This window comes from Miniopterus schreibersii, assembly GCF_964146895.1.
Source record: "Miniopterus schreibersii genome assembly, chromosome: 10".
Taxonomy (NCBI): domain Eukaryota; kingdom Metazoa; phylum Chordata; class Mammalia; order Chiroptera; family Miniopteridae; genus Miniopterus; species Miniopterus schreibersii.
The window spans coordinates 43957819-43984175 of record NC_138110.1 but is presented as its reverse complement, the minus strand read 5'-3'; the positions used below and the strand labels follow the sequence as shown (position 1 = coordinate 43984175).

The 26357-nt window shown below is 40.7% G+C and overlaps 1 protein-coding gene across 4 annotated transcripts in view; it reads left to right on the top strand.

The window, feature by feature from the left end:
• Positions 1 to 26357, top strand: part of L3MBTL4 (L3MBTL histone methyl-lysine binding protein 4) — a 286253-nt gene that overhangs the window by 158680 nt on the left and 101216 nt on the right. For all 4 annotated transcript variants that reach the window (XM_081149411.1, XM_081149413.1, XM_081149410.1 and 1 more), the window contains one exon: positions 8816 to 8918. In XM_081149411.1, coding sequence (XP_081005537.1) covers positions 8816 to 8918 — 103 coding nt within the window. The remainder of the gene's footprint in view (positions 1 to 8815; positions 8919 to 26357) is intronic.

Sequence of the window (26357 nt, the reverse complement as noted above, 5' to 3'; positions counted from 1 at the left end):
TTTAAAATGCTAGTGTGACATGTTTGAATGAGATATCTCAAATTGAATCTATATGTCTTCCTTTCTCCTTTAATGTCATTATAGCCTTATATCAGTTAACACCATTCACACATCCCTCACTTGTCTCTAGTCCTTACATGGTTTATGCAACCAGATCTAAGATGTTTCGTCCAGATACCTCAAGTTGAATCATCCCATTTTCCAGCTAACCCTTGGTCTCCCTGATACTGTACCCATATCACACATGAGATCCTCTTTTTCTGGGATCCTTGTGTAATTATCCAATTACCTACCAAATTAATCTTTCTCTACTTAAGTCTCAACATGTGGTAAATGCATTTGATCATATTTCCTAAGAAAATCTTTGCCAGCGGCTCTGCTGTCTTTAGCAGAGCCCAATATACTATGTTTCACTTTTTATCATCACTGCTCAGAAACTCTACCAGATCTGTGGAAGGGACTTCTAGAAAACTGCCCATTGCTTTTGCACTCTTTTCTTACCTTATTGATTCTGTGTGGTGGAGTTAGTATCACTTTTATTTTCACTGGTCCTTCAGGACTCTAGCACATTTCTAAGTGTTTTCCTGTGTTAGGCAGATGGTTAATTTACCTTCTTCTACTAATATTGCCATTGTTATAGTTTAATGTTTTTTTGGTATCATCAAGTAAGTGTAACATTCACATTTTTAGTAACCTTTTAAAAATCCTTTTGCATTTCCATTTCAGAAAATTGTTGTATTTTATCTGTATATCATGAAACCTGACCGTCTGAAACCTAGTACAAGCAAACATGGTGTTTAGTTACACTATTTCTTCTTCTTTTTGAGAAACTTATTATTATATCACAATGGGTATTTATTGTCCCTAATTTTACTAGGAGATGGAGAATAGGTGTGATTAACCTATAATTTTAGTTTGAAAGATATGCTTATTATTAGCAATCTCCAACATTCAAGGGTAATTATTTCATTAAATCTTCTTAGCAAACTACAACATAAATTTCCTGGGTGTGGAGTGGAAAAGAAAACAGGATACTAATCTAAAAGTTTCCAATTCAAAAAAAGATAATTAAGGCTTAATTATTTGAAATGAGAACATGTGCATATTTGAATAGTTTATTTTTTTATTTGTAGATTTAGTACTGTTGCATTCCTTGCTCCATTCTTAGTCTCAGCGGATGATCTTACTGCCTATTTTGCTGAGAAAATAAAAGCTCTCAGGGAGAAATTAGTCACCCCCACCCCGATCTACGAGCACACGCTCCTCTGTGGGCATGTGCTTTGTCTCCCCTGCCACTGGGACTCGCAAGAGTCTGCTCTGGCAGCAGTCAGCCTCACTGGCCACCAGCCTGTCCCTTTGTGGCCAACCAAGAACCTTTCCCTGTAAGTACACCCTCGTTCTGCATTATCAAATTTTCCTTCATCATGCAAACAAAACAATCATAAAAATGTCTGCTTTGCCACAAACCGACTTTTGTACCACCTTTTATATAAAAACACTTCATAATAGTTTAAGCTGTCATTTTTCCCGTTTTGTTTGCCAGCCCCCCTTTCCTCAGTCAGGCCTGTTCGTGTCTGTCCAGTGAGAACACTCCTGTTGCCGCCCCAGCCCTGCACCCGCCGCACCCACAGCCCCTGACTCCGTCCCCTCACGTGCGTTTCTCCTGGCTCTCCTCGCACTCCCCTCGCTGCTCCTTGTTGGCCTCTTTTCTCACGCTTTTTAGCCTCTACATGTTGTGTTTCCCAGAGCGCAGTCCGCAGGCCTCTTCTCTCCCATCAACACTAACTCACTATGGGACCCCGTTTAGTCCATGGCTTTAAACACCGGGTGGCATCGCTAGTTCCAGCCACAATGCAGAGCCTGCCTCAAGGCCTGTCCCAGTTTCCAGTAGAAGTAAGCGCTTCTCAAAGAGCGGGGCCCCAGTGCTTCTCACTGGCTCAGTCCTCTAGGCTTCCTAGTGTCCCCGCTCCCTAACCTGGAATACACGGGGCCCCATTCTCTCTGGCCCATGCGATCTCATCTCCCGCACGCTTTCCACTGCCCACGGGCCGCAGCACGCCGCCTTCCTGCTGTCGTCACTGGCTGCCCCCTGCCTCCCCTTAAGGAAGAGTTCTGTTCCAATGGCAGGACCTCTTCCCGGACCGCCGTGCCTTGCATGGCACCCCCTCCTGCCCAGCACTTCTCTTCCTCGCCCACTTTCTGTAGCTTCCTCCCCCAGCACTGTTGGACGTCACAGTCCGTTTCTCACTCGTTTATTCTGTCTTTGGCACCAGAGGGAAGCTCCACGGGGACGGGTCTTCCTGTTGGCTGTGCCGCCGTATCCCTGGCACCTGGGCTACTGTCTGGCATGTAACAGGGACTTAATATCTCTTTAAATGAATGAATAACCCTCAGTGGTTATTTTTATTTAAATAACAGTCATAATAAAAGTACTTTACCTTGTCTGTTATCAGTGACGTTTAGGTCTCTTCCACTCGTCTGTTGCGTCCTCACGTGGCTAGCATGACCCAGTGCTGGTGTCATTTCTCTGTCGCCCTCCCTGATGAGGGAGGCTGGCCGCAGGCCTTGCCAGCGGAGGGGAAATGGGTGGCGGGGAGGACAGGGCGCTGCTGCTTGACCCTCATTCCCGATGCCGCCAGCACCAGCCGGAGCTCACGCAGGACGTCTCAATTTGTCCAGTCAGTGTCGGTATTGTCATTCTGCTCTGGGTCAGCTTTATACCAAATGAAATCACAATTCTAAGAGGAAACTGCTTCCTACTCAGAAGGAGGGAGATGGGCTCAGCTTCCAGCACATTCTGGGTGGGATAATAGGCCTTTCCGTTCACATCACTCATGGTTGCCGGTTTGGGCCATTTTGAAATAAATGATATTTCACTTTCTCATTTCCCACAGAGGAACGCAATGGCAATCTCTTTATTTCTTGATTTGCCCTTGATATCTTACAGCGTCTTTACAATTGCATATGGGTATTAGACAATAGGTCTAATACCCATATGCAATTCTAGTTTTTGTTTCAGAACAATAACTTGATTTCACAAAAGACGAAACAGTAAAATTGCTGTTTTAGCCTAGGAGTTTTTAAGCTCCAAGTCACACAAAAATCTGTTCGTAATGGTTTAATCAAAAAGAGGGTTATTTTTTCTCCATGAGAGACACCGAGGTCCTCCCTGGCATGTCTTGGGTCTAGGCTCAGTCTTCCTTTACCTTCCTTTATTCTCTGCCTCCTTCAACACATCTGCTTTTGTCCATGTGCTGGTCACCTCATGAGCTCTCACAGCTGTGTTCTGCAAAGTTCAAAGAAGGAAGAAATGGGCAAAGCAGCACCAGCATCCTCTATACCCTTTTGACAGGGAAGAGAAGCATTTAAAGACATCTTCACATTGCCTTTCCTTGAGGTCGTCTTGTCTAGGACAGTGTCAAATGACCATATGGGGATGAGAGAGGCTGGGAAAGCCCACACTTTTAGTAAGGCACATTGCTGCCCTAAAGCAAGTCAGGGTTCAGTTGGCAAGAAAAGAGGGAATGGACGCTGGGTGGGCAACTACAGTGTCTGTCCTGGCTGCTGTGGCAGCTGTGTAGTTCCGTGTGAAGGGCGATCCATGAGGACACGTTACTACAGTGTCATGTTGTTGTGAAGCATTGCTCATGACTCAGGTAATTTCCAGTTTGCAACCATATTTTCCATTTCTTTGTTGTCCTGGCAGTAAGAACTCTGCACTTAGAGTAACTAATTGCCCGAGTAAAATTTTTATAGAAGACTTGGAATAAATTAGAAGTTATTCATGCTGCTTGATATAGAGAGTAGCCCGTAATATTTAGAAGTAGAAAACCAGATTTATCTTAGTCACGTTAAGCTCTGAAATGAGAATCAAATAATGATTATTTCAGAGCGTACTGGTCAGGATATACCAAAATAATGCCTACCGGTGTTAATTGTTGCTTTATGATTCCTTACTCATTCTTAAAACATCCTTATTCCATATCTCTTATGTGCCAGTCTCTGTTATAGCAAGAGCTGGGGTGCAATGGTAAATAAATTAGGCAAGGTCAGCACCCTCACTGTAGTGAGGGAGACAGGGGATAAACAGATAAACTAGGAAAATAGTTTCCAATGAAGTGGTAAAAAGAAGGCAGGAAAGGTAACGTGGTCAGGGATGGCCTCTCTGAACAAGTGATTTCAAGCTGAGAACATTTTTTCTAGAGACCTAATTCCCCTAAATATCCAAGTTACAAGTAGGATATTCTTGGTGAAAATGCAGTTATTTTCTGGGGACCTATGATAGAAATTAGTTTTATTATGGGTTCCCTTTATCCTAGAGGCAATAAAATGAAGGACTGTAGAATTTACAGGGTTCTTTTCCCCCATAGATAGCTCTCTGTCTTATTCATTGTTGAGTTAACCCATTAGACATCATACATAATTTACCAAGGAAATTGTTACATCTCATGCATTTTTATTCCGTGTTTTTCTTGACTCTTTTATGTTCCCTTGCTGCAATTCTTAATATAATACTTCTCCCAGTAGTTGAGGTCATACTGTTCTTACAGATGTAACAGAGAGAATTATGACAGCCATCAGGCTCTGGATAAATATTTAAAAGATCACTTTAAACCTTAATCTAATCAAGTACATTAAAGTAGTCCTGAAAAAAATGCTAAGTGGCATTCATTGAGAATTTACTGGAATATTGTCCACACAGAGTGACATCTGGGCTAGCTGATGGAAGGCATTTGCTTTCTGGTTTATGGGTTTAATATTCCAGGCCTTTGTGATGGTGTCCTTGGTAGTGTATTGTGAGGTGCGGTTTGGAGAAAAGTCTTTTATATCCCATGTTTCTTTCCTTATAGGTCCTTTTATCTACTAACAAAAATACTTCTTAATTAGGGACTTGTTTACAATTTTTAAACATCAGTTCCTTCGATTTATTTAAAAATTATTTGTTTTTTAAAGCAGTTTCCAAAAGCTACCTTTGAATTGGGCGGTTCTTATTTCTTTCTATCTATCCCTCAAGGTATTTTGTGAAGGTGTGAGAGCATACATGTGTAAGACATATTTTCTTAGTTTTTGTTAATTAATAAAAATTTATTTGAAGTATAAATATTTATTCTAGTATCACCACACATTGGGACCCAGCTTCAGTCAGCATTTTGGTACAACATAATCACACTGTAATGCAAATTTCTGGTTTTTATGTAAGACTCTTTTCTTGACCAAGAGCATCGTGAGGGAAAGACTGTGGAATACTCATCTGTTTATTCAATAAGCATTATTGAGCTCCAACTATGTGTCAAACTAAGTACTGATGACACAAGAATGAAATACAGGCTTGCAGCTCAGTCTAATAAGAGAGGGAAACAAACAAATAACCATTCCATTTACGGTTTGGTAAATGTTATTTAAAATGGGAACCTAACGTATTCTTGGAAGGTAGCCTGAGGACGTGAACTATAAGCTGTGACTGAAAGATAAGTAGGAGTTATCCAGGCTTAGAAATAGGAAGCTCGTCCCAGCATGCGCATGCCCTACAATGCGGGAGAACCTGGTAGGCTCAAGGAACAGGAAGAGACCAGTCTCGATGCAGAATATTGGATTTGGAGGAAAATCAAGTGAGATATATTTGAAAGGTATATAGGAGTCAGATCAGGTAGGCCAGGCTGAGGACTTTGGACTTAATCCAAAAAAAAGAGAGCAAGGTGCTAAGATGGAAAGGATTAGATTTGTGTTTTGAAAATGTCACTCTGGTTGCAAGAAGGAGAATAGGTTGGGATGAGTAAAGAATGGCTACAGAAATTCTCCGAGGAGATGATGATGACTTGGGTTATGCCACTCACAGTAGTGATGAAGAAAAATTGGCAGGTTAAAAAAGTATTTAAAAGATTGAGACTTGATGGGAAGTTGAGGCAGAGTGAAATGAGAGGGAGAAGATATTAGGATTACTTCCAGGTTTCTGGAATGGAGTGTGGTGTGGTTTATTAGGATGAGTAGTGCTAGTGGAAAAAAAGGTTGGGGGACAAGATGATGACTTCAGTTTTGAACATGTTGAGTTTGAAATGCCTCTGAGAGATCCCAGTGGAGATGCATGGGAGTTGAATGTATGGAGTTGGGAGTATTGGTCTGAAGCATAAAGAATGCCCAGGCTATAGCCTGTGAGCATCTGTAGCATACAGTTGGTAAATGAAGAGTTGAAATGGATAGTAGCCCAAGAACAAAACGTAGGGCTCTCTGACATTTTAAGGTTATCTAGAGGAGGAAAAGCTGGCAAAAGAGATAATAAGAATGGCCAAAAGCAGCAGGGAAACGGTCAGAGTGTGATGTCACCAAAGCTGGTGGACAATAACAATTCAGAAGGAGACAGTGATGAATAGTACCAAGACATCGAGTGTGATGCATACTTGGCAGTGCACGTTGGGCCTAATGCATCAAGGTCAGGATCTACCTTAGAAGATGGACTGATGTGGGCTGAGAAGCGAGATGTGAGATGTGAGGAAATAGAGATAACTTCTTTGGGAAGTTTGGCTATGAAGGGAAAAGAGTAAACAGCAGCGAAGGGAAGTTTGGGTTCCAAGTAGAGTTTTAAGCTTTTGTTTTCTGGTTTTTGTTTTTGTTTCTTTTTATAATGGGGGAAACTGGTGTAGGTTAAATGTTGGTAGAAAGGATTCAAAGGTCCAGGAGCGATGAGAATATCCAGTTGCTTAAAGATCCTGGAGAAAGGTGGCTAAGACCCAGACATACGGGGTTTGCATGGGAAGGGAATTCTCCCTGCTTTGTGATGAGAAGGAAGGAGGGAGATGATGGTGCACAGGGCCATGAGCTGCTGGTTTCTCAGTGAAGTAGCAGACAAGCTCAGCTACTGAGCCAAACGGTGGAGGTTGGCGGAAGGTTGGGGGAGTGTAGAGTTGCTCCAGTCAAATGAAAAGAGTAAGTAGTTTTAGTAACAATCTGCACTGTTGTGTAACTTTTTCCTAGGAGAACTTAGTTTCACAAAACACAGAGTAGCAGGATAGTACATTTGATCCATGATTGGCTTTTTCTTTTTTTTTTGTCCACAGCCACTTGTGATAAAAGGTCAGAGAGAAATGGGAATTTAAGTTATTTGCAATAGAGGGTCAAATACTGATTGATAGACTCAATCTAAGATGAGGGAAGGGAGTTATAATAAGATGACTGATGGTGGGGAAAGAAGGGGAACCAGTGGCCTGGAAATTCCAGTGATGTTGGAAACATCACCAGGAGTTAGGTGGGATACCTGAGCAAGCAATCTGGAAAGATAGAATTTTGTAGTCAGATGGGCTGTTTGCTTAGTGATTTTAGAAGCAGTGTCATTTTGGTGATGACACATGACTGTGTGAGTATTAAGGGTGCCCTGGGTATTGCTGGAGCCGGGAAGGAGTGGAACAAGGTGAGCGAGGGTTGCAGTCTTCTCTGAGCGATGTGAGTCACAGGCAGAGGGGTGCTAGCAATGAGAGGGCCAGTGGTGAGGGAGGCCCATGACGTCAGCCTCAGAAGAACAGGAGTATTAAGGAATATGAAAGAAATATGGTCTAGAAGAGATGCTGGGAGGAAGGGGGGCATTGACTTTCCTGCCAATTCTGAGACACATGGGGTGTGAGAAAGTGAACATTTTCTCCTGGAGAAAGCTGCAAAATGCACTCTCTTCAGCTAACAGCCATGTACAGTTAGAGCAAAAAAATGCAGAAAATACTGAAATGAGGACAGGAAATGGGGAGCTTGCGCAGGAAATGGAGTTATGAGAGCTGGGCAGAGAGAAGGAAAGTGTGGGATTGTCAGGGAAATAAGGCCCAGGTGGAATGACAGTATGGGGTAGAACACCCTAGGAGCTGATGTCTGTGTTGGGGGAGGGGAACGTGAGGGAGAGCAGACTGAGGAAAATCACAAAACAGAGCAAGGGGATTTATTTAAATCCTGGTGATCTTCAGAGATGATTGCTTATTGTGCTTGACAGAATTTATCTCTGGCCTGAAGTGGTTATATATTGTATAGTGTGGTGTGATATGTGTGGTGTGTGTGTGGTGTGTGTGGTGTGGTGTGGTATGCGGTGCGTGTGGTATGGTGTGATATGTGTGGTGTGTGTGGTATGGTGTGGTGTGTGTGGTGTGGTGCGTGTGGTATAGTGTGATATGTGTGGTGCTTGTGGTATGGTGTGATGTGTGTGGTGTGTGTGTGGTGTGGTGCGTGTGGTATAGTGTGATATGTGTGGTGTGTGTGGTGTGTGTGGTGTGGTGTGTGGTGTGGTGTGTGGTGTGTGTGGTGTGTGTGTGGTGTGTGGTGTGTGTGGTGTGTGGTGTGGACCAGAGCACTCTCTCTTCAGCTAGCTTTGAGAGCTGATTGAGGAAGCTCGGTAGGGCCGGGCTCGCCGTGCTTGGCACGCCCAGTTGCTGGCCCAGTTTCTGCCCAGCCTTCTGTCTAGCCTTGCTGTAGTTGAGTGAGAGTATAGCACAGAACCACAAATCAGACTTCACCCCCTCACATTCTTACCTCAAGGCTGTGTTCTTATTGCCACTATTATTCTCTGAAAGAGATAAGTGAATGTTCTCATATCTGTTTTTTTAGTTTCTTCATTGTCGATTTATTTTGCTCCATCTCTGGTATTAGTTGCTATTAGTGTTATCTATTACAGCAGTGATATTTTCTGCTAAGTCGTTTTATAAAACATCACAAGTACCCAATAAGCATTTTTTGGTGATAATTTGTTTTTAATTTGTGAAGTCTCAGTGAATATCATTTACATATTGTAGTCTTTCCAGTTCTTGACTAAGGGTGTTTTCATGGTATGTTCTTTTACTTCTTGAAGGAGCAAATGATGTGAAAATCCTCCCTGGTCAAGCTGTCTGTCCTACTCCAGGCTGCCGAGGGATAGGCCATATCCGTGGTCCACGGTATTCAGGACATCACAGGTAAATTTTTCTTCTTTAAATTATTTCAGGGATAAATGAAAACATTATGCAGATTGGCAGCTACAGGCAGCATCCTAAATGACTCACTTGGAGCCAGACGCCTCCCTATCACACTGTCTTCCCTGTGCCTAAGGCCTTCCTCGACATTTCCTACTGACGGCTCACCTCTGCCTGCCTAGAGCTCTGGACTCCCGAGGCCTTGCCCGGACCCAGGCCACTCCGAGCGCCGCCGCTCGCTGCCCCTTTCTTGGGCCCACCCTCCATAGGATGCACTTGCCCTCTAGCCCCCACCCCAGCCCTCGGTTTCCTCCACGCGGCTGCTGAGTCCTGCTTTCTTTAGGGAAATCCCAGAACCTCTTGCTTCTTCCTCTCATGTTTTCAACTTGCCCCTATTTCTTTTTCTCTATTTTTTATTCATTTGGAGATGAGATAATACTTTGATAGAATAGAAAGTAATAAATGTGAAATTATGTTTCAGAATATATCTGTGCTTTAAATAATTGCTGGCGGTATGGGAAAGATAGTGCTTATAATGAAAAATAAGTGCAAATAAACGTGTATAAGCTCTTGCTGCTTTTTCTGTCCCCATCAGTTGGTAAAAGGATGAATAGATGAATCATTTATATTGGTGATCCAGTTACAGAATATATAAATTAAAACTGAACAGGGCAGATATCCCCAACAAACAAATATTTTGTCTAACACACAAATATTTTTTAAAAGAATAGTAGAGAACTATAAAGAAAAAAGAATAAATTATTTAATATGGGAAGGAAGAAAACATGTGTTTGAATAAAAGAGACCCAAATAGAAGTCCTTGTCTTATCAGGTGGCTGCAGTCCTGGAAGCCTGCGCTTGAAGCAGCTCTAAACGAACCAAAGCAGGTGTCAGTGTAAGAAGTAATGGCAAACACTCCCGAGCAGCACACACAAATGTCCTTATGTGAGTGTCATCCTGACACTCAAAGAAGAAGAGTAATGTAGTGTAGTGTCCATAAAAATGAATAAACTGAAGACACGCGGCCCCTTGGCTACTCGTGCAAATGTGTAGGAGCCGAGGAGGGGAGGGGAGGGGAGACGCCCGAGTGTTTCCTGAGGGGAGGAAGAGAGGGGACACGCAGAGGCTGGGAAGGGAGGGGCCTCTATGGTAGGTGAGGCCCCTGTTGGACTGATAGAGCTGCTCTCCGGACCACGAGGGGTATGTGGCTACAAATAACATTCCTCAGGCATTTTGTGCGTGCGTGAGTGTGTGCGTGCGCGTATGTGTGTGTGTGCGTCTTTGTTTTATTTTGGTTTTAAATCTAGAACTGCGAAGTCCAGTATGGTAGTCACTAGTCACGTGTCCATTTAAATTAAACAATAATTAAAATTAAATAAAATTAAATCAGTAGTTCCTCACTCAGCCCACTTCAGGTGCTCAGTAGCCACATGTGGCTAGGGGCTGCCATACTGGCCGACAGCAGAGGCCCCTGAGACAGCCCTCAGGGGTTACTCTGCCTGCCTTCTCACGGTGCATTCTGAGTGCACGTTTTTCCAGACCAAACGACCGGCACCTTAGTGCCTCTGCAAAACTCGAGTCCTCTTCCTCGAAGTTGGCCAGACCTTAACATTGCAGTTGGCCTGTCCACTCGCCCTCTCTGGGGTTACTCTCCCGCAGCCCTGGGCCGAAATAGCACCCATCACCCTGGACAGCTCCTCCAAGTGGCCCCAGTGTCTCCCTCCCTCACGGCCTCTCCTTCCCCTTCGTCACAGCTCACTTGTCCCCACCGTTCTCATGTGTAGCTCATTCTCCCTTCCCTGCCTGGATTCTGAAAACAGTGTGAACAAAGTCACACTTTGTTCCACTTTGTTCCTGCAGCTTCCCTGAACTTTTCTCACCCAGTGTTAGGTAGAACTGTTCGTACTTGTAGTATCTAATTGTGAATAATATTGAGAATATCTGACATGATTTTTTTTCAACCAAGTGCCTTTACTGGTTAACCTCAGAACTTCTGAAGAAACTAGAACGTGAAAATAAAGCAGAGCTTAAAGAAAGGCATTCTGTGACACTTAGAAAGAAAATGAAATACCAAACATGGCAGTGATAAGAATGGAACATTTTCAGGGAACTAGAAGGCAGGAGGCATTATATCTCCAGAGCTCACAATTCACAGGGCAGCTCGGGGTGACACCTCTGTCATTGGGTCGTGGCTCCTGTCCTGTCCTAGGTTTCTTTGTGACAGAGCAGGGCTCTTGTAAGAGTCCTGTGAAACGCCTTTTGACTGCATACATTAACCTCCTTCCTGGGGGCATGACGTTTATCCCTGGCGGCCTTCCCATTTTCTGGGTAGTCAGCCGAGCCTGAGGCCACAGAGAGTTGACATCACAGAAGGTTAAACAGAGAGTCCACCATTTCCCAGATGCCTTTGCTGCTGGGGCCATTTTGCTTCTCTAAGTGGGTTCCCCTATACACCTTCTTCTTGATATACATAGAAAAGGTTTTGTGTAATGACTTTTTTGTTTAGTTTGGCTCTGTAAATTTTATGAATTTATAGTGGCTGATTGGAATACTGTGTACAAAGGATTCTCAAAGGCATGGTTTTCACTTTATATTCACAGTACTTCTTAATTTATTATACCTTCAGTTAAAACTTTTTAGCATGCCAAGAGAGTTCCTTAATGACATGTGTTCACATTTATCTGATTTCTTCGTCACTTGGCCTGTCATTTTCTTTGACATTATGTTACCACACAGTGAAATTGAACTGGGTGGAAATTTAAAAATAAACTGGCAGATGTATTTTTACTTTAATAAGTAAAGGGAAAAAGAGTATCTGACTTTAGATAACATTTTTAATTCTCAAAATGACATGATTAATTATCCAATTTAGTAAAAGCTTTGATGAAATAACAAAAGATCAGCCATGGGTCTTTAAATCACTTCTACCCATTACTATAAAATTCTTGAATGTTAATGTATATGTTTGATTTTACTGAACTAGGCAATAATTATGTGAGAATTCTCTTTTCTTTCCCTACTTTTAAAGAAGATTGCATATGGAATGCTTAGTTTTGTAGCAACTGACGTGTTCATTTCCAAAGGTAGTGTTCTGTGACACATTTGAAGGATTTTCCTAAGTACAAAATTCCAAATCACAAGAATTGCCAAGAATGGAGATGCTGTACCTTATTATGATAAAAGCAGATGTGGCTTTGGTTTATTTTTGTGTGAGAACAGTTTATAGCAGTTAACTGGAGGCCAAAATGATATCTCAATTTTAAATCACCTGAAAAACCAAAATCAAAGTAAAATGTTAGCAAAGAAAACTTATTATCTTAAAAAGTAGAAATATTACCATGCATATTATTTTAAAATTGATACTATTTTATTACAAATTTAGCCCATGGTCAATAATAAAATTTGTGGTAATGTTTGAAGTTCTCAAAAATAAATAAAAACCACTCATACTCCAACTACAAAGTAATATGCTTTAAATCAGTTTCAGTTTCCAGACTTTATAATTATAAGGGCAGTGTTTATTAAAATACATTCCATTTTCAAAATTGATCTATCAGCTATTAAAGTGTGTATACATTTTTGAGGACACTATATATATATATATATATATATGTTCATTTTTCCCCATGAGTAGAATCAGACAGGACATACAGTTTTTTTGTTATTTGTTTTCAATAAAATATCAAATAGTTCCTTGTGTTGTAATTTTTCAGATACATTAATGAGATATTATTTGATTGATAAGTTTCATCACCATTATGTCTCTGTGTTATGGATTTTATATTAGTTACAAGTGACTTTTTGTCTTAGTTTTTCTTTGATTGCTGTTTTGTCTCATACTAATAATGCCAAACAAATTTTTTTTGTGTTCCTAAAATCTTTGCTTATTCCATTATTTTTAGCCTTTCCTATCATTTTATTTAGGTATACATTATGTGAAAAGCATTATGTGAAAAGCTCTTTAAGATAAAATCCCATCTAGGAGTCTTTTCCTGTTAATAACAGAGTTTGACCTATTTGCAATTATTGTTGTAATTATTATATAAATTTTATATATTCCAACTTGTCTTATGCCTTAAGTATTTTGCTTTTATTTATATTTTGAGGGTGATGGGCAAGGAAGGGGAGCTTCTTTTCCCCTACCTTCCTTCTTTCCGGAACATTTTGTTTGTTGATAACTTCTAACTAGGAAGGAAGACATGGAACCATTGTGATGGTTATTCTAAAGTTTTTCTGGATGTGTTTCTAAGCCTACATTTACTTAGCTATCAAAGCCATAGAAGAGCATTAATCTTTGCTTTTCTTTTGTGAAACTTGAAATGCTAATTGCTCTTCCACCCATCCAACATACCCACTTGTATTAATTGAATTTGAGGTTAATTGAATTATATATCTTACTATTTTTTCTTTCCAGTTTTTAAGCAATAAAGATCAGCTACTCTTGGAAAGAAACAAAAAGTCGGCAAATAATTTTGCAATCATTTTAAAAACAGCAATGCACGTTTATTTCTATGTATTTTACTGGTTCTAGTGGTAACTTCAGTCCTTTCTAGCCACAATTTCCTCATTCCTTGATTTAGCATATTTCATTCTTTGTTCTGACACAGTTGTTTCCAAGTTTGTTTTAATTTGTCTATGGTGCCTGCATATTATATTTAAAGTCTTTGCATGTCAGAGAATGCGTCTCACGCATGAGGAATCTGAGAGGAGATAGGTGTTTTAGCCTAGACCTGTTTCTTTCAGACTTTCATCCACATAATTTCATATCCTCTCCTAGTTTTTATTGTGGTGTTGGCAAAGTCTAATGCCAGCCTGATAGTCTTTCAGAGGTAGCCTGCCTTCCTTTTATCAAGGTTCCTATAAAATACTTTTATATCTTTACATATATGTGAAATTTAAAGCTCCCCTGCACATATCCAGGTACAGTTTTCTTTTCATTGAATTTACCTTTAATGCTATATTCTCACAGTTTTTAGGCCAGAGTCCTCCACATCAGATCAGTTTTTTCTTCAAGTATTTTTTGAAGTTTTCTTTATATTCTATTCTTCTCTTCAAAATTTCCATTAAATGATTTTGGGTCCTCTGTATGCCCCTCATGCCCTTCATCTTTTCTCTCACCATTTTCAGTTTCCATCCTTTCCCTCTGGGTAGGAGGACTGCTTGAACGTGTGCTCTAATGGCAGGTTGGGTCTACTGTGCCTGCCCTGACAGTCTTCCCCGTGCTGATCTCAGGGCACCTTCTTATGGGCTTTCCTGACTTCTCATTTCTTACCATCTCCATTGCCATTTATACTAAGCAGGTAGCATGAGAGACATTCTAAATAAGAAGGTCTTGGCTGATCTTAACATATAATAAACATCCCTACAATGGCATTTCTCCATTTTTATTTTTTTCAAAATAAAAAGTTTCAAGTGGGCTTAGCCCTTAATGAAAAGGAATTTAAAAATATTCCTTATAATTCCGTGTAGGTGAACAAGGGTAAATTTATATCATGTCTGGCCCTCAGATTTGTTATCTGTAAAACAAAATGATTAGACTGTTACTGGAGAATGAAACTTCCCTGTTACTCGGGCGCGAGGTGGAGGTTCTTGTGATATCTTCAGAAAAAGAATTTTCTAAGATTGGCACTGGAGGATGAGATGTGCTAAAAGGCTTTATTTATGTGTAGTCACATTTCTTGGGTTCCAAAGTCCCCCGCCCCTTAAGCCAGTCCTGGAAAAGGTGCAGCTGGGGTTCCAACAGAGCCAAAAGTAAGGCCAGTGTCCAGAGCTTCCTTTCCATGTTGCAGCTGGGTGTGGGTCAGCATGGAGATTAATTTAAGTGCATTAGTCCATTGTGGAGACCCACATAGCCATGAGCCACATGGGCACAGGGGAGCACTTCCCTGTAACAGGAGTCACAGGAGTCACAGGATCCCAGCACCGCCTCTCCCCCCCACCCCCCAGAGCCAAGAGAGCGCACTTTGTCTGGAAGTTTAAATATTCAGATTTCCCTGGCATGCAGTGGCCATGCTCATCCTGGCCACTAATGTGTTCCCAGGTGTGATTGACGGGCAAGCACCTCCTGCATCACTTAGACCTTACTGGGCATGTGTCTAAACTGCCTTTATCCAGTCCCTTCCCTGGACGATCAGCGGTGAACAGATTTGGAGACTGTTAAATGCAGCTTTTTGGCAAAGCTGTATAAATAGCCTGTCTGTACTATTTAACCTTCTCTTTCCTCCTTTCCCATTAAATAATAATCCGGTTATTACAACATCAAGACTAGGTGATTTCTCATTTCCTTTTTAGTTACAGTATCTATGATACTGTTTACTGTAAGAGGTACATAGCAACATGACCCTGTCCAAGCATACTGTCTTGGACAGAACTTATTCCAATGGCTCTTAATTTACCCATATGTATATTACACTGTTTATTAAAATGTAAATATCTTAAGTTCGTGATCTGTATTTCAAATGTAAGGCCCATAACTGCAAAACTGTTGCTAGCAAAAGGAACTGGGTTGGAATAACCCCTTCCCTAAAAATACCTCAGGAATCAAGATTAATAATTCTTCCATTATCTACTAGACATGGGTAAAAATTATAACTCCATAATTAGCTTGCTTTGATTTCCTGGGGTTACTCAAATTGTTGAAGAATTTATCCTAGCTAATCTGAATGCATGGGAAACTCAATAATATGAATTAAAATGGATTATTTTTTCCAAGAGGTAACATTCCTAAGCCTAGGAAGTTTGTCACTCTATACAGTTTTTTTCTTATTTATAAGTTAAACTTAAATATTATTTTGGAGACTATTTTAAAAATTTTTTAATAAACATCATTATGGCTGAAATCCAAACAGATAGCGTAGCCAGGGCCAGTCTGCCTTTTGTGAATGAGAATAATGTTGATAGTACAACTTACAGTCACATGTCACATAACAATGTTTCATTCAGCAAAGGACCACAGATACGATGATAGTCACATGAGGTTTAAATAGAAAATTCCTATCACCAAGTGACATAATGGTAGTTGTAATATTATAGCACAATGAATTACTTCATGCTAGTATAAACAAACCTACTGTGCTGCCACTTGTATAAAAGTATAGCATATACAATTATGTACAGTACAGAGTACTTGATAATTATACTAAACAACTGTGTTCCTGGTTTATGTATTTACTACATTGTACTTTTATTATTTCAGAGTGTACTTTTCCTCCAAAAAAAAAAGAGGTTTACTGTAAAATAGTATGTTGTGTTATGCCAGCAGCAGCTTCATTCATCTCATGTTTGCTATGTCTTTTCATTGCATCATTCCCTCTTATGCTTAATTATAGCTTGTGTTGTTTTGCAAAGTAAAATACTGTACAGGTTTGTGGCCTAGGAGCAATAGGCTCTACCATATATTTGATTAACCACTTACAGAATATTTTCATATGTATTATCTTAATTAATACACAGAGCAGCCCTACAATGTAAGTTTTAAAATCCTTACGTTATGGACCAAAAAAGAGTGAGTCTTGGACAAACTGTATCTTCTCATGGCACAACTAATAAGTGACTGATTTTAAAGGAAATGTCTTCTAATTTCTTGTCTGCTACTCTTTCTTCTACTGGCAGATACGTACATCAGAAAGGGAAATTGATATTAAACTACATACAAACCTATTGCACCTGGATAAGCAGCTGATGAGGAAGCCATAAAGAAAAGGTTTCTCACTTGTGACAGAGGCAATATAGAATGATCTCCAGGATTCCTTTCAAACTAAAAACTTTTGATTCCTAGCTTAGAGAGAGAGAGGAGACAGAGAGAGAGAGACTCTTAAAGACAATTGTAGTTGTTACTCATAATTTGTTATAGAAAATAACAAAGAAATAAGCTGCCTAAATGTCTGCTTCCACTTTGGTATATAGAGCTATTCAAGGACATCTTATAAAACATGGACTATCAATGAGAAATTAACAAATCATGCTAAGTTTAATAAGTCAGAAAGAGAAAGACAAAACTGTATGATTTCACTTATATGTGGAACCTAAAAACAAACAAAACAGAAACTGATCCATAGATATAGAGAGCAAGCTGATGATTGCCAAAGGGGAGGGAGGTAGAGGAATGGGTAAATTAAGAAAATAAAATAAAATAAAAAAGGACTTCCAAATAAGAAATCTGAAATAAAAGCTTTAGTTATGAAAATATTAAGTTAGGTATGATGATTTTAATTATCCCTTGGTCTCATTTATTCTCATTTTGATGATATAATACAGCAGCATATTCCAACTTCCGCTGTTATAATCAGTACCCACATATGTCAGATTTAAAGTCCACTTGCCTCCCTTTATATGGAACCAGATGGAAGAGGTGCATTGCCTATTTATAAGAACTAGCTGTTAGTACTGAATTTTCCAAATTCCTCAGTGATAATGGTACAGTTGAGAATGGTTTACAATTGCATTAAAAATTCCAGAGCAATAATGCAAAGTAAATAATACGATACCATGTATCTGCAAATGGTCATGCTGATTACTAAAACACACACAGTGGCACTGACTCAGTTATAATAATGTATGCTGCAGAAGGTTAAAGTATGAATGGAAAAGCAGTAATTTTGCATGTAATAGATGGATTTTGGTCTTGGAGGCATTTTATAGGATGTTGTAAGCATAAATTATGTAATACATACCTAAATTAATTTAAAATGATATAGCAATTCCATTCCAAGTTAGGTGCCCAACAGAAGTGTATGCGTACATTCACTAAAAGCCCAACCCTGAACCTGCCCAGAGGCTCCTCAGCAGTGAGTGGGTGAACTGCGTCACGTCCAGACAGTGGATGCTGGCTGTACAGCAAGGGGAGCGAAGGGACTCTGCGCACAGTGGTGGGTGGCGCTCACAAAGGCAGCATTGGCCAGAACGTTTGAGCCAAACCCAAATAGTAAATACCGAACGATTTTATTAGTGTAAGGTGCAAAAACAGGCTTAAGTTACTACTATATAAAACTTCAGGGCTGTGGTTACCTTTGTGGGAGTGACTAGAAGAGAGGGAATGGAGGGGCTTCTGGGATAATATTCTGTTCCTTGATCTGGTCCTTGTGAAAGAGTGTGTTCAGTTTGTGACAAGTAATTTGTGCATTCTGTGTGTAAGGTCTACTTCAATAAAAAAAAGTTTTCGAAAAATTAAAAGGATATTGAAGTAGCCTTCTTAGCTAACATTACTCACAAGTTTCTACAAGTCGACCCTCTGCATTTGGTAGACCCAGCAGCAGTCTGACATGACACCAAGCCAGAAGGAAGACCCCAGTCTCTCTTACCTCTCCATGGACATCTGTTTCCAGGGGAAACAACCGTATCTAGTGCAAAGGCTGCTCATGACCCCACCCAAGCCCTTGGGCATCTTGACCAGCTTCCAAGGCTTACCCTGAGGATGGCCTGAGAGTCACACAGTTCAGTGAGGTTCCAAATGCTCCTGTGCTGTTTTAAGCCCATTGGGGTTTCACAGTCCACAGTACTCATCTTAGGTTTTAATCTGCCTTGCGTGTCTCTATCATGGATTAAAAATGAGCAAAAAGCCCGGCCAGCATGGCTCAGTGGTTGAGCATCGACCCATGAATCAGGAGGTCACGGTTCCATTCCTGGTCAGAGCACATGCCCAGGTTGCAGGCTCAATCCCCAGTAGGGCGCGTGCAGGAGGCAGCCGATCAATGACTCTCTCTCATCATTGATGTTTCTGTCTCTCTCCCTTTCCCTTCCTCTCTCTGAAATCAATAAAAACATATTTGAAAAACATGAGCAAACAGAACAGGGTAAATGATGAAATTTCCCTGCATTAGAAGTCAGGAACCCTCGCTTTTCAGCCTTGTGTACATTTTCCAGCTGTTGGCCTGTGTTTGCTTCCTTTATACTTAATCTTGGGTGGGTAGAGAAATGGCTTTTGCGTCTAAGAGCCACAGGTCTTTCAGAGAGGCTTGTCAGGACAATGAAAGCTGACCTTAAATTCCTTCTAGTAAAATTTATATTTCCTGATAAACCATGGTTTTATCCTGGAATTAAGCACATACACCTCCCCCACACATGGAAGGGGAATGCAGTCTTCTGTCAAGTGGAATTTGGCCGAGCTTCTGTGCTGTTTAAACTAGGTTGTAAAATAGATGATACAATCTGAAGACGGATGGAATAGCCTGTACCACTGCTTTGAGTATTTCCTGAGCAGGAAACCGTAGGCACACAAGCCTGTCGCCCTGTCTCTTTCTCTCATCCTTGCCACCCACATGTTTGTCTAAGAATTCTTTGCTGGTCATTCAAACATGAAAAAATCTTTTTAAAAAGAACTAAGAACAATGTTTTGTTGAGCAGCAAACTGATGTTATATCCTGAGCATGAGAAGGCTCTGCGGCTGCACACGCCATTTGTGTGCCACCAGCATATGGTCATCATTTCCATGGCTCTGCAATTTCAGCAATTATGGTTCCTTTTGACAGTAGCTCCAAACAGGTCCTAATTTTGTTCACAGATATGAGTGCTAAGAATTTCAGCACAGTATCCCTAGTTATCATAGTTCTAAAAAAAATCAAGCAAGCAGCTGGTGGCAAAAGAAACCAGTGTTCTCTCTCTCATTTTCTGTGACTTCATACAATGAATATTGTTAATAACTGGGAGAAACTCAGTGATTGGCTGGCTGTAGGCCACTCCAGGGCAGGTACAGGTCAAGGTTGTAGGAGGAGCTTTGAAGGGAAAGATGCTGTTCTGGTAACAAAACAAAGTACCGGGTTCATTAGGAAATACTGGGTATAAATTTAAATGTGTAACTGTACCTTGATGTGAACATTTGTTTGATGTGCCAAATTGAGTCCTACTCTTCTATAATACATGAGAACAAATGGAAGCCCCTAAAAGAACGAGCATTTGGTGTTCATCTGATCAATTACTTCTGGTGTTACTTAACAATATTTAAAAATAAGGCCACGTAAGTGGCCAATGAGATGTTTATGTGTCTTACCATCTCTTTTGGAAGGAATAGCTAGGAACTTTGAAGAAAAACACTAGAAATTTATGACTTAAAAATAGTTAAAATTTTGTATTTACATCTTCAATTAAAATAATTATTTTGTCTTTAACTAAAATATATCAACTGGAATGGCTTATGTTTGTTTCTTTACTCATATAGTTTTCACCCTTTCATGAGCAAACATTTATTGATTGCCTCTTATATGCCCAGCATTGTACTATGTATAAGATCTATTTCTGTTTTTAGAAGCTCATAGACTAGGGAAGGAGGTGAACAATACCTATAATATTAATTAAATGGTATGAGAATGATATGTTTGGGAAGCTATGTATGACTGGTCCTATGAGGATTTCTTGATCCAATCTAAGAGTTTCAAGAAGTTTCTAGAAAAGGCGACATCATCCTTGAGTGCAAAAGGATAAGTGTGATTTAACCAAGCAAAGGGGGAAAGGAGGGATATTTCAGTAAGAGAGTAACTAGGACACAGAGCAAGTGCTGTGTGCGTGTGTGCATTAAATGGATGTGATTGCACTTAATTTTAAATACCTGGAGCTTGGAGTTGGGTGATAATGTGGGATGAAGGGTGACAGATGAGGCTGATGAAGTGACCAGAGCCTCTCCCACTGTAGCCCTAAAGCTTCCTGACCTTCCTGGCCTGGGCCCTCATGGCCTCTCAGATTGGTGGTTGTCTTTTTCTCGGATTCCTGTGCTGGTGGCTGACTGATGCTCTTTATAAGTGCCTCTGATGTAGTAAATGTAATGACTAGCTTTTCCCTCTTGTGTCACTAATACAGAGTATTAGACATTCTTCCCAGGAGAATACTTGGCATTCTCCAGCTAGTTCAGGAGGTGGGCATGGAGAACACATCTTCTGTGGCAATGCCATTGTGGTTTCATTGTTACTCCATTGAGAAATTTTTTAATGACACTTAAAAATTAGGTGTCTGCTGCTGTGTGCTAAGATTTTGATATACGATGCTGTATGTAGTTTTCACAACAAATGTTTTATAATAGATATTATCTCAGTTTTATAGATGAGGAAACTGTGGTTGGTTTGGGAGGATTAGCCATCTTACTGGCTACTAGTAAGTGGCAGGGCCAGAGTTTTCATTTAGGTTGTTCGAGATCATCATTGCACTAAGTACTGTCTCCCTCCTCTGATGTTAAGCTGAGGATGCCTGTGGCTGCAGCAGGAATTCTATACCCAGGTGGTATGTCCCCACCGCCTTTTACCCCAGGCCTTCTGGGGCTTCCATTCAGGCCCTGCAGCCCCTGCCCCAGCTTGGGAAGTCTGTGAGCTTTCCTAACAGTAGTGATTTCATATACTTTTTATATTCCTTCCCTTTCTTACTCCACCTCCTCTGCTCTCTTCTTGGAGAAGAGAGCTCCTACTTCACTGAAAGATAATAACCATCTGATCATAATTCTTTCCTTCCCACAGGACAGAGGAGTCCTCTTGCTCACTGCTCGTCTCTGAACCCAACCCCGACCCCTACCCTTGTTACTCATTTTCTATAAATCAAGACAGAGTGCATAGAAAAGGCGTTAGGTCAGCAAAATATAGAAAGACGAGCCTGAGAGAGCATGATTAGGATGGGGGGAGGGGCACAGAAACATTTGGTCTATAGCATTGACTAATTATTCCAGAAACATTGGTTGAAATATTGCTGTGTCCAAGGACTATAAAAGCCACAAGAAGTGATAAAAGGAGTGTATAGTTCCTCAAGGAGCTTTTGTCTAGTAAGGTTGAAAATATATGGACTATATGAATACAGATGATTTAATATAAAATAGAAAATGATCTTAGAACATGCACAGATAAGTACAGAGGGTTTCAGTGGAGGGAGAGATTAATTCGTAGTGGACCAGTTGCAGAAAGCTTCCCAGAAAAAGTGATGTCCACACTGTAAAGAGAGAAGAGTCAGCAGATGTGCTTTGTGGAGAAGGAGGAGAGGGAAAGGAAGTTTCTGGGCAGAGGGAAGGCACGGCTCGTTCCTGCACCTCCTTCAAAGTTACTTCAGTGAGGCCACACCTGCACACATGAGCATCGTCTCTCTCCCCACTACTTTACTTACCATCAGCGGAAATACAAGTGTGTGTGCGCGTGCGTGTGTGCGTGCGTGCGTGTGTGTGCGTGTGTGTGTGTGTAGTATTGTTCACTGCAGTATCTCCAGTGCCTCGGCAGTTTCTGGCACATGGTAGGTGTTCAGTTAATATTTTTGGAAGGAGCGACAGAGAGAAAGGAAGGAATTCACATTCGAATTTGGTTTTAATCTCTAAGCAGGTAGACTGTGGGTCTTGCAGAGGGGATGTGCATGTACTCCAGATGGCGGGATCCCCCATACTTTGCTTAGGTGTACATTGGAACAATTTAAAGCACCTTGTTTCACACTTTTATCCAGGCTTTAAATATCTAGTTTTTGAAAAAATAATTATGACAATAAACTCAAGTTGTCTTTGAACAACTTAGGAGGACATGAAGAGAAAACTGCCTAGGAGTGGGTCAAGGGAGGCAGTGGTTTAATGCTCTTGAGACAAGCAAATCAGTGAATGTATTTGAGATTTCCTTTTACATTCCTATGGTCTATATTTACCAAGTAAAAAAGTAACAATTGGAGGACTCCCAGGAACCTATGAGAACCACTATTAAATACTTATTTGTAATTATTTCAGCATTTTGGAAGTGAAGTGTTATATATATACAAGTTAATAGTCCTTGCTTTTCATTTGCTCTTTTCCCACACATCCTTCCAATCACATAGTTTTACTTTAAATGCAACAAAGCTTTATCGCTTTTTGTGATTATACAATATAGCTTTCTGAACTCTTTTGGATATGCTTTCTTTTTTTTGAGTCCTTGTTCTGTTCTCTCACGGTTTCTGAAAACAGCAGCAATTCCCATCTCCGTGTATGAATATGTTAGCCTTCAATACTAATCAGACAATACTAGGCATGGACAAAACAGGAGAGAGTAATCTTTATTTCTCCAAAGACTCTTATCCATATCCTTTGTATTGTTATCAGTATATTAGGTTCTGAAAAGTATTTTCTCATAGTTTTATCTTTCCTGAAATTGCTTTTTGAGAAACATTGAGTGAAAGATGCGGTATGCAAACAAATTGAATTAAATATGAAAGACAGATGATTTGGGCTCTGTTCTAATGTACTAGGGAGCCAACCAAGCCCAGATCATTAACATTCATGGAAAACCTCATCACTTACCATGTGCACTCTCAGACATCGTAGAAAATTTCTTCCCCTAATCTCTACATAACTTGATTACTTCTAAATGTACTAAAATTAAAAAAAGTTATTTTGTCAGTCAGGCATCTTAAATTACTTCTCATTAATTTAAATTTGAATTAGATTGAGAACAGATGGTCTTTCCCCAAACGATTGTTTTTTCGTAAATAAATTTATAAAATCCTAGACACTATTTTTCTTAAAGTTTCCAAATAATGAGAGTACATATGTGTCATATTTCTGTTTTTATCCTCAACTGAAGATATGTTTTTATTGATTTTTAGAAAGAGGAAGGGAGAGAGAGAGAAACATTGATGTGAAAGAAACATCTATCAGTTGTCTCCCGTGTGGGCCCCAACCGGGGATGGAACTCACAACCTTTTGGTGTGTGGGACAAAGCTCCAACCAACGGAGCCACCAGGCCGTGGCTACCTGCTGGATTTTTAACCTAACTTACATTTATTGTATTTTAAGTACTGCTCAAGATTCAGAAAAAGTTTTTTTCTCAGTTTCATTCAGAAATGTATATGTCCTAGAGATTTCAAAAGGACATTTGTTGCGTGTTTGGAGATGAATTATTCGCTAGCCCTGTCTACATGGAACAAAGCTGAGACAGAGGACATGGCAGGGAGAGGCTTATGTGTAATCAGAGAATGTGCACACCATCTGTGTACTTTACTTCCAGGCTCTATAATGTGATGCACTGAAATCTAAATACTTCTGAGGACGTGATCATCTGCTCTCTAGTTTAGTAAATGTGAAGCCTCAAAGTAGAAGAAGGGAGAGTGACTTTTCTTTGAAGGTGTACTAACTACAGTGAAAAGAGGATCCTCAGCTATCAAAGATGTTAAAGTTGGGATCTGTCCTTTTTAAAAACAGGTTTAAGTTTATATTATTATTTTAGAGACATGACAGCACTGTTTTTACAGTGACACGAGGCTACATACCAGTGATCGTGTGTGTGTGCGTGCGTGTGTGTGTGTGTGCGCGCAGTCGCGCATGCAATAGTCCAGAAATTTGAATTTTAACATTGTTAAGCAAGTGGGCATCTCTACCAGTTAACTGTCATTTTTCCCCTAATTAAAAATGTGTCAGGAACTTGGGAGAAAAGCACTGATGCTCATTAGTTCAAACAGCATAGAAATGGAATCAGTGACCCTTGCAGCAGGCGGTTTCTTACCTCCTATATCTCTCTTTTTTTCATTCTCGGCCTCATCTTACAGATTCTTTATTTCTAGTGACGGTAAAAGCCATCTGCCGTGGCACCTCAATATGCAAGAGATTCTGTGGCCTGAAGGAGGCTCTGAGCAGAGCAACTTTGCTATGCATGAAGTTGGCCGGGAAGGAGGGTAGTGTGCATTGAAACATAAATATATTAATTTTTTAAAATTCAAGTTCACTTTTAAAAAATATAATAGCTTCATTGAGCTAGAACTTACGTCATGCAGTTTACTGATGGTTTTCAGTAAATGCAGAGTTTTGCAACTCTCACCACAATCAATTTAGAGCATTTTCTGCAGCCGCAAAAGAACCCTTACCATGTGAATCCTCACCTTCTTTCACTCCTTTGCAGCACTCCCTCTCTTTCCTTCCCACGTCTTCAGCTCCCTCTTTCCTTATTCTTTCCTGCTGGTCCTCCCCTTGCCTGCTCCTCTTCTTAGTTTCTCTTTCTTTTCCTTGCAAGTGGCAAACACAACTTTAGGGTCTGGCTGTTGTTCAGTGCCAAGGAAGGGAGAGGAGAGAGGACCAGAGGGATCAGCCTGAAAGTCTGAGAGCACCTGCCCGTGAACGTGAACAGACGGGAAATTTGAAAAAGAGAACGCCGCTTTCCAGCACTTCCTCTCCTTCTCCTGACACCTCATTCTGTCCCACAGGCCCACTCGCTGCGACCACACTGCATTCATCCCACCCCTGTCCTTTTATTCTCCAAAATAGTAACCACAGACAGACGAGTGATGCAGATATATCGCTGTCACCTACCGGCCCCTGTACACACACAGGAGAGGGAAAGAGGGTCAGAAGCAGCCCCCTGTGTGTAAAAACTGACTCCTACGAATGTGCTGAGATGACCTTTCAGACACATGTTCAACTGCAATGTTTATTTGCTCTATCACCAGATGAAATTTGATAGGGGCCTGGGACATAAATTGGATTAGAGATTCCCCGAGAAAGCAGAGACACTGCTTCCCAGGCTGCAAAGGACTAAGTGCATCCTAGCAGTTACACTTCACCACATCATTTCAACCATCTCCTCCGACTGGTAGTCAGTACTCATGGTGAGACCTGCTTGGCCCTGCAGCCCAGTGCCTACCAGGTCACCTGCATTCACTCTGTGCAAGTCTGCCGAGGACTTGTCCCAAATCCAGATTCCGTTAGCCATGGTGCCGTGGGGACAGGTGACTGACTCAGTACCAGGAAAGCCCCCTTGCCCTCTGCTTTTCTTCTTTTTTTATTTTTTAATGGAAAAAGACTGTATTAGAAGAAGACCACAGGTAAGTATGAGAAAATAATATAAAAAACCTCTCTCATTTTTAAAGAAAATGGAGAGATCAGGGCGACTGTAGTTGTTATTGACCTTCTGTGAGTGGAGACCCCTGGCCCAGGCATTTCCTGGGCTCCCAGGAGGGCTGTGACCTCAGTGGAGGGATATGCCCCTTTTGTGTGTATTGGCACATGTACATTTGTCAGCCTGGGAATCCACAATATTTAATCAATTCTCAAAAGAATTTTGACCCCAAAAAGGCTGTGGAATAATGTTTGCTAATCATTCAGAAAAGGCCTACAGAGACAAGAGTGCACCTGAGAGACTGAGGCCAGGCAGGGGGTGCTCGAGCCAGCAGAAAGAAGGCAGGTCAGCTGGGACAGCAGCTGTGTTGCCCATGGGTTGTCATTGGGGATAAAAATTTTGGAATTATCCCAGAAGTGAGAAGTTCAAGTCTCATGACAATGATTATGACGTTGATTAAACCCATCTACATACATGGACACATTTGAATGAGGCCTGCACACGTATAAAAAAACCACAAAGGAACAGAGAAAAATGTTAATGGTTTGCAGTGGGAATAGAAGGACATTTTTCCTTTTACTAACATTTTATACTAGGAATTTTATAATTTAAAACTATATATAACTTTTATAATTTTCATCAAAATAGAAACTTCAGTATATAGTGTGAAAGCTAAAACAAGGACAAGAGATACTTTGTT